Genomic DNA, 12500 nt, shown 5'->3' on the forward strand with positions numbered 1-12500 from the left:
GGCGGAGAGATCCAGTAGCAGGAGCATGACACAGTGGCGATTATCGATAGCAAGCAAAATGTGGAAAAGAAATCGGGAATTTCTGAAGGAGTAGGTATACTTTATCTTCGAAAAAGGTAACAAATGTATTAGCGAGATCTTCAGCCGATGTGCTGGTTGGAAAACTTTTCTCTGCTATCCTGTGGAGGAGACGGTCGATTAAACGAAATTGGGCTTTGTTTTCGTTGCCAGCCTCCGAAATAAGATTAGAGTAGTAATCCATTTTTGACTTGAAAATGGTGTTTTGAATAACAGTGCGTTGATTAGCATAAGGTCGATAATCTGATTCAAGTTTGGAGTGTCGCCAGCGCTTTTCAAGCTTGCGGCAGTTTGATTTCTGTTTTCTAATTTCCTCGCTGTACCAAGGAGCATTAGGTCGCAAAGTGATAATTTTTGTGCGCAGAGGTGCATGTTTGTCCAAGATTGAAAGTAAAACCGAGTCATACTGGTCACAGAGTTCCGTAATTTCCAGGGATGGTGAGTTATATAAGGAGGAGGAACGAATATCACGCCGTAGGTTGTCTGGATTAATGGTACGCAGTTTACGTGATGAGATGGTGAGCTTAGCTTTAGGTGGTCTCTTGATAGCCAAGGTGCAATGAACAGCGAAGTGATCAGAGATAACCGGGTCGTTCACAGATAAATTTAAGACAGCTTCTTCGCCGGATCTTGTGACAATGAGGTCAAGGACGTTGTCGTTTTTATGCGTCGGGGTGTAGACATTACAGACTTCCAGATTGAAACAGCTTAAGAGGTCAAGAAACTTATTGGGGGTGTTGTCAGATGGACCGTTGACATGGAAATTGAAATCACCGGCTAGAAGAAGACGGCCTGGTAGAAGACACTAGCCTTTCCAGCAGTGAAGAAAAATCATCTAAAAAAGCATCATGTGAATGACCGTTCTTGACGGAAATTGGAGGGCGGTAAATAACGATCATACGTATGATAGATGCGGAAGAGTGAAGCAGTAATTAATTCTTTAAAGCAGTAGGCTATCTACAGATGACTTTCCAGTTGCTATGGTGAAACATTACTTCACAGTAATGGGAAATAACAGGCTAGCTATTTGGTGATACAGTGTTGTAGAGTCAATAATTTCTAGGAGGTTTTGAAACTGGTTTTTGAGCCAGTTTTCTGCCAGTTTGGGAATTAAAGAATTAACGTCCCTCACTTATCAACAGAACACACTGGCACAGACTGGCGCATCCATTCTTTGGAACAAAGCTTGGCGCTGCTGACCGAAGGAATCACGGCCTCTTGCGGCATTCGAAACTTTTTTGGGCGCTACCCAGAGTCCCAGTTCCTTGGTCTCTTCATACTTTGCGAGTAAAACGCGCGAGAGCATGCGAGGAATCATGAATTCCCATCATGCCTTGAAGATAAACTGTAAAATGACGGAATGCAAAGGAAGTTATCCTCGGCAATCATAAAATTAAGATTAATCATTTCACCATGTCAGCAAACGAAACTATAACGCACGATTCCGTGAGGGATTTTCTGGTTAAGAATGACGGTAAAGTGAAAAATATTGACCTTGTGCATCACTTCAGACAACAGCTGAACGATCCAGTCAACAAAAGTGAGTGATGATGTTCTGAAATTATTCAACTCTAGCAATGTTGTGTTGAGATGGTATCCATTTTGCATTGCTTCTGCATAAAAACTAGTGTAAGTTACTTTTCTCGCAGGCAAAGTAAGAGGTGAATTCAAGGAGATTGTGAACACTATCGCGACCGTTCAAGCTATTGATGTGAGTTTATCCAACATACCTTTTAATTAAGATACTCGCGGCTTTCAATTTTCGACAGAGCAATTAACTTATCGGTCATGGAACCACTTTGTATTTGCTCTTGGTGTGCAAAGCAAAGTGCACCAAAAACGGCCTTTGTATCAATATCTACACTTAAGGTACAATTTATTTTTTCTTAATCAAGACCCAGTGCGTTTAGTTTTTTGCGTCTTCAAATTGCAAGGTAAATAAATATTTTCATCAAGAACTTGTGCGATTGTCTTGTAATGTACAATCGCTCTCAAATATTCAGCTTATGATCCTAAGGTTGATTAAATTTGAAAGTGACTTATTTAATTAATTTGTGTTAGGAGTTACCAATACAAATACATTTGTGTATCTCCTGATTGCTGAAACAAACGAAACGTTAGTTTAATTACTCGGTCGAAGTACAGCTGTAATTTTAATATTAGCCTAAAGTTGAAATTAGCTTAGTATCCATGTACATGTTTTAACGGTTTGCAAACTACCCAAGTCCAGACTTTTGCTATCTGTTAACGTGGCTTCATTCAGAATAAGCCTTTTAAACTAGTCGTAATCATAGAATAGTAAAGTGCGTTCAATGTCTAGCAAAATAGTATTAATGTTTTTATTGTTCTGATTGCCCAGAAGTATAATTTTAGGGAAAGGGGTGCTTTCAGGCAGTATACAGGGAGAACTTGAATCTCCTGTGAGACAAATCACAACTCTGCATTGTTGCCGGCATGAATTGCCGACTGTGGGGGCAAATTGCAGTGTCTGTTTCCTACAAAACACACCACTACACAGCTCACTGGTGTTCTGATAACTAGCTTTAGTTATAATATTTGTAAGTGATACCACAGGCAGACAACCCTAAGGATGCAAGAAGAGCGTGTGAATCGGCCGTTACCACTGTTTCAAAATAATGTAACATCATGCACTCTCGCATCCTTAGGGTTGTCTACCTGTGGGGATACTTCAACGCAACTTCACTCAACTTTGGAAAGACAGTGAAGAAAACGGTTGAGCAACCAACACACACAACAGTACTGCAAAGCATGTGGAAATAGGGGGAATTTTTACCACTTTGATTTTGGCATGCGGCATTGCGACATGAACCCAATATAGAGACATGATAGGGTCACAATCACATGAGGTGATACAATGTACGTGCCTGTCGGCCAGCCAGTCCAAGGTGTCGCCCAAACCCTGAAATCGCATGGCATCACGATCAATACCTACGAAACATATTCGAGACATTTGCAAAACAACACTGGTGATTAGGATGCGTTCTTCTTCGTCGGAACACAATGACCCACATGTGGCCATGAGTCTGGAATCAAACCCGGCGCCACAATTGCTATCAACGGTACCACTATACCACCCCTGCTCCCCTCCAATTAGCACAGCTATTCTCGGTGGGCAACAGTAAAACATAATAGTACAGTCTCAATAAAGAAAATAGGAATTAAAACAACTGAAAGAAATTTATTTCAAAATAAGAAACTCATACAAAATAAACTAAATCAATTTAAACTGAATCTGCAGGTACATAATTATAATAAAGAAAGGAAAGAATGATTAACTTCGCTCGTATCAACATAAACCTCCTCAGTCTCCAATCTTGAACTTCAGGAATAGTTTGTGCAGTTTTCGTTTGAAAAGGGGTTTGCAGTGGTTGACTGTAGTTTAAAGTCACGTAGCTTGGGAGGAATCATATTCCAAATTCTCGCACCTCCTATATTCTGACTGTCATTTACATGTAAAATAATGATTGAATCATTAAGTATTTTCAGAAACCCATAAGGGTTGAAACGTGTAACGCGCGTTCACAGCTTCCGAATATTCAGTGCGAGCTGATTGGTTGAGTGTTTCGGTGCTAAGTACCATATTTGGAAACCCCTAGCTCTTGTTGTTCCAAATATGGTACTTAGCAAATTGAATATTCAGAAGCTTATTTCCCAGCACACAAGGGGCCGTTACACGTTTCAACCCTTATGAGTTTTTGGTATTTTACATTAAATATGATCTCAGTAAGAGGTGTTTGGTTTTATTGGAACCATGACTTGTCACTTTCTGTATGGTTCATGAAATTGAAACTGTCCAATCAGTCAATTCAACTTTTTCTCATTTAAAAAAATGTTACATGTATTTCAGGGAGAGAAGTATTTTGTTCTAAAAAGACCAAAAGAAGCCCCAGCAGTGCTTCGCAAACCACCAAGACCAACAAAACAAAGGGACAGACCCGTGTCTGGCCCACCAGCATTTCGTGGAGCAAAGCTGGAAGAAATGCCTGGAGGATCTGTTATGCACATACGACAACACTCCAGAGATGGATCTCCAGATCTTGGTCACTCCAACAAAGAGAATGACAAACCTGCAGAAAGAAAAGAATCCAGAGGTGAAAGACCCATGTCAATCAATGGTTCAGCTGTTGATAGTGGTGTTGATACAGATGTAAGTTTTAAATTAAAATTTAATATATAGCTGATTTTCTGCACAAAGTGAAGATGAATTTGACAATTTAATTACCTCCATCCTCCTCTTCATCATCATACTGTGTAAAAGTCATTTTATAACACAACATTTATAATACACACATGTACATTTACTGTTACAATAATTATACATTTTTACCAAAGAAGACCTACAAGAAGGGAGAACGTTCATCTCCTGCTGTCTAGCAAGTAACTGTGCACTAATTTAGTACCTGAACTTCCTCATCTACTTTTCTTTTCCACATGACAGTAAAAGGGAACTTGAAATGTCCTTTGTGAAGCGTTAACTTTGTTCCTTTTAGAGCTGACCTCACTTTTTCAAATCCAACATTTAGACCCTCAACCTGGGAGGAATTAGGTTTCGTAATACAGTGTACCGTACATGTACCCTGAAAGTAGTGTCAGGAAATCATTTTACAGTATGAACAATCACGGTTTTTATGGAACAAAATGAGTGACACGGTTTTCAAAAAATTTAGGTAAATATGGTTGAAATCCATATAATAGTGAGATACAGTGTACTAGGACTATGAAAAAAAAAAAACATGTACTGGTATATTACATTTGACTTTTACAATTCAGCTCATGCAAGGAAACTGGTATGAAATTTGTAAGTTCTATGTATTTAGTGGTGCTTTGGAAAGTTGAATAAATTATTATTATTATTATTATTATTATTATTATTATTTCAACAGGAAAAGAAAACAAACAGCGGTTACAAACATTTTCATTTTATACTTGACGTTTCGTATGTTGCAGCATACATCATCAGAAGTGACGGTTAAAAACTGTTACACAGAATTTTAAAAAACTAGAGCGAGGAACTGGTGACTAGTTAAAAAGTGTGATAACAAAATCGTAACTTCCGGTAGTCGATTCTTCCGGAAGAAATTAATAAAGAAAAAGCTTCTCACTACCAATGTTTTCATTGAGAGAGGGTTTTAAGTCACTGATTAATAGCGTTTCTTTAATTTTACATTGCATGTCGGACTTCCCAGTTGCGAGGATTTCAAAATGGTCCCATTTGATGTTATGACCGGTAGAAATTGTATGGTCTGCAACAGCAGAGGCGTGGCCGACTTGTGTAAGAGCTTTGAAATGCTCGGACTTCCTGTCATGCAATCTTCTTTTTGTTTTGCCGATGTAGAAGGAATCACAGTCCCAACAACTGGCTTTGTATACTATTTTTGATCTTTGAGAACGACTGAAACGATCTTTGTAGGGAAAAAAAGACTTAATCCTGCAAGTGTTTTGAAAAATAACCCTAAGATTGACACAGCCATAAAACTTACTAATACAAGATTTAACACGTCGAGTAAGAGCTTCACTTTGAAAGCCCAAAAAAGGCAAGACAAGAATGGGCTTTCAAAGTGAAGCTCTTACTCGACGTGTTAAATCTTGTATTAGTAAGTTTTATGGCTGTGTCAATCTTAGGGTTATTTTTCAAAACACTTGCAGGATTAAGTCTTTTTTTCCCTACAAAGATCGTTTCAGTCGTTCTCAAAGATCAAAAATAGTATACAAAGCCAGTTGTTGGGACTGTGATTCCTTCTACATCGGCAAAACAAAAAGAAGATTGCATGACAGGAAGTCCGAGCATTTCAAAGCTCTTACACAAGTCGGCCACGCCTCTGCTGTTGCAGACCATACAATTTCTACCGGTCATAACATCAAATGGGACCATTTTGAAATCCTCGCAACTGGGAAGTCCGACATGCAATGTAAAATTAAAGAAACGCTATTAATCAGTGACTTAAAACCCTCTCTCAATGAAAACATTGGTAGTGAGAAGCTTTTTCTTTATTAATTTCTTCCGGAAGAATCGACTACCGGAAGTTACGATTTTGTTATCACACTTTTTAACTAGTCACCAGTTCCTCGCTCTAGTTTTTTAAAATTCTGTGTAACAGTTTTTAACCGTCACTTCTGATGATGTATGCTGCAACATACGAAACGTCAAGTATAAAATGAAAATGTTTGTAACCGCTGTTTGTTTTCTTTTCCTGTTGAAATTGAAATGGCCAAAGGACAAAAGTATTTATTATTATTATTATTTTTTTTTTTTTAGGGAGGATATTTGGCCTGGTTTGTAGTCCTTGGGAGCGGGTTACAAAAAGTCATCACAGGTCCCAGGTCGACTCTTTTCTTTCTTCTTACAGGGACAGTACTTTCCTTTAGTTAGTATCTATGCTGTCCCCAGCACTGCGGTTTTCTGGATCACTTCTAACCTCACATTCATGTCGATTCGCTTTATTTATCATCATCATCATCATCATTATTGATTATTTTAATGTGCTTTCTTGCAGTCCAGCAGCTCTGTTGGAAGTATAACAGAGTCATCCACTGTTCAGATGTTAAAAAAGCAATTTTTAAACTCTGGCAAACTTGCATCCAGTGTGGGACAGTCGACAGATAAATTATCACGCAGTAATGATGACTTGGTAAGGTACTAAATAAATAAAAATAATATGCATTTTTGTTAATTACCTAGAAACAAAAATTAATATGTAATACATGTACATGTTGTATCCATGTACAGTTTAATTAATAACCTCTCGGAGCAGAGTAGAAAATCAACAAACTCTGAACCCACAAAATGATGACATTTTGAGCTGCTGCATGGGAATCAAACCTTGGTGGAAGGCCAGGGGCCTGTCTTGAAAGTCTCTCAAGAGTGTCACAATCTTTTCACAATTATAATTATTTTGCTGCTGATCGCAAAAATGAGCGATATTACACGACGTTTTGAAGTCATCTTGACTTCTGAATCATTTTCATCACTTGAAAATGAAGTCCAGGTGACTTCGAAACATTGTGTAATATATCGCTCATTTTTGTAATCAAAATGTATTTCAAAAAGTTTTCTCCTTCGAATTTTGCTTCTATTTATCTTGAAAACATACAGAAAGACCAATGATATATTTTTAAAACAAGTGGATGGCAGGTTCACAAATGACTTTTTGGTGCCAAAAAATTATCGTAACATTTTAGTTTATGGTCCCCAGCACTTGCACTTATTTACTGCTCCAAACCGGCTCCACAGCACTTGGAACAAGTCTGTTTGACTTACGGCTGTTTTTGCTGTCAGGCTGGCCTCACACGCATGAAAGCCTTTTTGAGAAATGAAGCTACATTTTACCAAGCTGGCCACATTTGCTGGAGAAAATAAGGCAAACCACAATGTTGAGAAAGCTGTGCCTTTTCATGCACAGGAGGTTCTTTTAATATTTATTATCTCACAGAGTTTGTGAATGAGGGCTCTGTGATGGGTCTACTGGTTAATAATAATAATTATAATTATTTCTTTTCTGGGAAGAATTAAAAGGTTAGCGATTCAAGATGAGATTACAAAGGCAGCACTTTTTCCTTGAATGTTACATAACTGTGTAACACCTCAAGTTGCTTGGCCTGAGTAGACCTACATGTACGATCTCCTGCACCATTCTTGATTGCAGAAGCAATTAAATTGTGCTCTTGCCATATGAAAACTGTTAATTACATTTTTATACAGCAGGTGGTCCAATGTACATACATGATACACGTACACTGTACTACTGTTAGGAAAGAGTATGATACATGTACTACTGTTAGGAAAGTACTCTAAAAATGACACAAAAATTATTAAGTTACTGTGACTGTCCCATTACACATTCTGACTTCTAACAACAAGTTTTTTTTGTAATGTGAACACCACGTTTTGCTGTGATTGCAAGTCCGGATCGCATTGAATTTAAGAACACAATTAACAAAAATTGATTGGTACATGTACTCTTGTTTTTGTAGGATCGCATGGAGGAGGACGTGGAAGGTCAGTGAATTGAATCCTATTGGCTACTGAATACTCTAAATACAACTGTACAGTGTATTAACCCATTGACTCCTCAGGCACCAGGGCTAGGATTCCCACAGTTGATGGGTAAAATTGTCTGGCGTTAAAACCCAGTGAGTAAAATCTGGTGAGTGGTCGATCTCACTCTCGGAGTGAGGTTAAAGGCTGTATGCAATTTAAGGTCGTAATTGAGACATGGGGCAGAATATGACCCTCTTTATTGGCCGACCAAAGTGTGCCTACTCTGTGAGAGGATGTAATTTACTGTTTATAAGAATGATGATGATGATGATGATGATGATGATGATGATGATGATGATGATGATGATGATAAAATATCAGGATTTGAAGTGGGAGATTAGAAGAATGTGGAGTGTAAAAAATGTGGATGTAGTATCGTTGGTTGTTGCAGGGGCTCTTGGAAGTGTTATTGAGAAACTTGGATAATGGATTGAAAAGTTGGGGATTAGGGTAAGAATTGGACTGTTGCAGAAAACTACGCTATTGGGAACAGCCAGAATTTTAAGGAAGTTGCTTGACTTTTAAGTACCAGGAGAGTGTTCCCAGGGGACCCTTGGTTATTTGTTATGACTCACTCCCTTGGGATGAATGTCGGCATGATGAGAACAGCCAGAGCTCAGAGCTAAATGGATAATAATAATAATAATAATAATAATAATAATAATAATAATAATACCGTATTTACCCGCGTATAATGCGCACCCGTGTGTAATGCGCACCCTTATTTTTGCAACATTTTTCTTTGAAAAAAAAGCATTCATGCTTCGTTTCAACAGTTAATTACCTAAAGCTTGCAATGTGATTATTCACATTTTCGAAGCGAGCGATACTTAAACTTAAATACAAAAGGATCATCAAAAGGATTATTTACAGTAGTAAAAGTTTCGAATTGAGCGATACCTTAAGGCTTTAAAACAAGGGAGTTATATACATGTTAAAAGTTTCAGAGCGAGCGATGCTTTAAGATTACGAAGTGATTGTTTAGTACACGTTAATAGTTTCAAAGCGACTGAAGCGACTAGCTAGCGATATTTAACTAGGAATTATTAACGTATCAAAATTTTGAAGCGAGCGATAACGAACGATAACTTAATATGACTGGACTTTGAATAAACAAAAGTGTTCCACGCACTGGCGCTCTGTTGTTACTGTTAAATTTGCTCAAAGTCTGTATTTAAACTTCTACATGGAAAACTCTTCTAAATCAGTCATTATTTACAGTAGTTTCATAAGCTCAAGTTAAAATTGTACCTTAAAATCCTTCAAAATCTGACTCTGAGTCAGATGCGAATAGCTCGTCGATAAGATCATCGTCAAACGATTCATCAGATGAACTGAGTCTATCCTTAAAAAGGTTTATTTAAACAAACGTCTAAAGACTGCATGAAAGAGGTAAGCCCGCCAGGTATTACTGACAAATCCGTGTTCTCTGATTTCAGCAATCGCTTCACCTGCTCTGTCTTGTGTGCTTCGAAGGAATCAAACACGAGTAGACTCCTTCGCCGACTAAGGCCTCCAATACGAGCACGCCAGACTTTTTCGATCCAAATTTTCATGATTTCACTGTCCATCCAGCCTTTTTCTTGAACAGTTACGACAACGCCACGCTGTTTTGGATCCTTGGCATGGTCTTACGTTTGAAAATGACCAGCGGTTTCAGTTTCCCTTGTATGCAAATTAGTGTAGCAATAAACGAAAGGTTCCGTGTATAATGTGCAGTGTAAATTTTGAACTTCGAATTTCGGAAAAAAAGTGTGCATTATACACGGGTAAATACGGTAATAATAATAATAACAAGGCTGTGCTCTAACAGCACCCGGTCACCTGAGGCGACTAACATTTGGCTCTGGGCGAGTGAAAAAAATTACTTGGTCGCTCGGCCGGGCACTCTGGCTTATTGTATTTCTTGCAGATAAGGCGGCTAAAAATTTTAATATGCTGGTGGTTACAGTTTACGAAACCTCTCAGAAAATGTCTCATCTTCGTACAAAACAATCGGTTCAAAGGCCGTTTCACATGATTTCACATGTAACATAATCCGTGACTTTGCACATGACGGCCAGCGGCCGCACGAAGTTCGATTCCTTCTCAAAAAATAGCATTAATTAAATTTCAAACGTGGAGTTTGGCATTTGGTTACTTCTGCTCTGACAGCAGTAAAGCGCGACCGGCGAAGCGGTACAATTTACTTCTGTATGAACCCGAGACTCGCAGTTTATACAAATTTAATATGTTTATGATGTTTCGCGGCTGCACCTGCTTGACTAAAATATATTTAGGTTATGGTTGTTTTTCCCCTGTATATGAAATAACGAAATAAAAGAAGGGAAAGATATATTGTTTGTTGTTGTTTTAGAAAAAGAGCAATCCCGCATTGTCTTTGGTTCATGACAAATCACTCCGTGCCCTAAACAAATAACGCTGTGACTGGCGCTTCGACCGAACAAAAAGCTCATTCCAGTAAACATTTTACTGAAAATGTAAGGAAAAAATATTTTAGTTCTGTCCTGTAGCGATGATTTTCGTCCAGATCAAGATGACTTGCTAAGAGAAAAAAATGATAGCTTTTGGGCTGCGGTGGTTTCATTGTTTCACGGCAGTTTTCACAAAATCTCCACGGGAATCAAGCGGCATTGATTCACGTTTAGAAAATTTATTTTCAACCCAACTAACCAGTAAAAGGGTTTACCTCTATTAGACCCAAACCTTTTTGCATAAACCTGCCGCAATCTTTACTTTTTCACTTTTAAACCCAAAAAAACATCAGTGGCAATTTGCCACTTTTCTTGTCTTTCTCAAAAAGGCGTGAAAAATTTGAGGGGTTGCGGGTTTTTCTTGCACTAGTGAGTTCGACGATCATCAGAGCAGTTACTGTAGCAGCAATGGTTTTTCGAGAGAGAGATGGATGAAGATCTTGCTGCGTTGTTGATCTCAGATATTTAATTAAATAAATAAATAATTAATTCGGGCAACCAACTTGGAGGGCTGGGCACCCCAGCCGAAATTTTCCTTAGAGCACAATCTTGAATAATAATAATAATAATAATAATAATAATAATAATAATAATAATAATAATAATAATAATAATGGAGCGATTTTCAATTGAGTGCGGTTGGGTGCTTACCCTTAATTTTAGCCAAAAAATCTGGAAATTTCGGTTTGAGGTCAAATGGAAAGGCAATTTTCCAGAAAATCTTTTGGGAAATTGTGGACAACCTCCAGAGATAGTCCACTTTTTCCATTTGGTATGGAATTCAGGAAATTCCCTTACCATTTGCGAGAATCATTGCATTTCCAGGACCTTTCTCACGAGATCGAGTAAATATGTGACAAAATATGTGGAATGGAATGCCGGGTTGTAAATGGTAAGCGCTATTCTCACCCAGTTGGTCAATAAACTCAGAAAATCGCTTACCTTTATGCAACGATCATTCCATCTGGATTATTTGGCCAAATGGTAAGCACCCCTTGATTTTCAAAAGCGAAAAGAATTCTTGCAGTGTTAACATTATTCTTTATCACCGAAAAAAAGCATTATTCTCTGTAAAGTACATGTACACTTGCTCTGACTGACAATCATTAACATTTTGAAATATATTTTTTTGCATGTCTGTTCTACATGACTGTATGTTCAAATAATTTTTCCCATTATGTAAACTCATTTCTAAAATACCATCTGAAAAGAAACATAATTTGTTTTTTAGATATTGAACAGTTTTTTAAAAATAGATTTAATTTAGAATAATTTTGCTTACAGCAACTTATATACATGTATGTTGCAGGTCATTTTGTTTCTTAGGTTAATTGCAACCAAACTAGGTCGTTTTGATGCAATTTTCTGTATCTTACTTGATGGATAATTTTTCTTCTGAAAGTTACATGTTAGGTACTTTTTCCATACCTGCATACAGTGTAATCATGATTCTTAATTTATGCCAGGCCCAGTCTCAAGTCATGTTCAGGAGTGATTACTATACATATTAATAATAATTATTGTTATTATAAATGAACATGCTTATGATTAATTTATTCGTTCATCACTTGTACATGTACAGCATGCTTGTCTTGAATTAATTATTTATCATTTCATTCTGTTGTCACCTGTTAGTGTGGCTTCTATAAATATGTTGAGGATTGAAAACAAATGGTTTGGCTTCGTGAAAATTTAATTCATTTGGAGCAATCAATTGTGACCACTCCTGGTATAGTACGCATGCATGTATGTCTAATTTATCAACAACAAGATACATGATTGTATTTATTTAATGTCTTCAAAACCAGTGTAACATTTTGTGTGAGGTTTTCATCTCAGCTGTAGAGTGATGGTTTTTCATGGCCATCAGACGCCAACAAACAAAAAAG

General features: G+C 37.6%; 1 protein-coding gene across 1 annotated transcript in view; it reads left to right on the forward strand.

Annotated features, from left to right (window-relative positions):
* Positions 1-538: 538 nt before the first annotated feature.
* LOC137971486 (ankyrin repeat domain-containing protein SOWAHC-like) overlaps positions 539-12500 on the forward strand; it is a 15079-nt gene continuing 3117 nt past the window's right edge. Inside the window, exons 1-5 of the mRNA XM_068818329.1 lie at positions 539-1618; positions 1728-1789; positions 3947-4246; positions 6594-6728; positions 8071-8095. Coding sequence (XP_068674430.1) covers positions 1492-1618; positions 1728-1789; positions 3947-4246; positions 6594-6728; positions 8071-8095 — 649 coding nt within the window. The 5' untranslated portion in view covers positions 539-1491. The remainder of the gene's footprint in view (positions 1619-1727; positions 1790-3946; positions 4247-6593; positions 6729-8070; positions 8096-12500) is intronic.

This window comes from Montipora foliosa, chromosome 1, assembly GCF_036669935.1.
Source record: "Montipora foliosa isolate CH-2021 chromosome 1, ASM3666993v2, whole genome shotgun sequence".
In the NCBI taxonomy this organism is placed as follows: Eukaryota; Metazoa; Cnidaria; class Anthozoa; order Scleractinia; family Acroporidae; genus Montipora; species Montipora foliosa.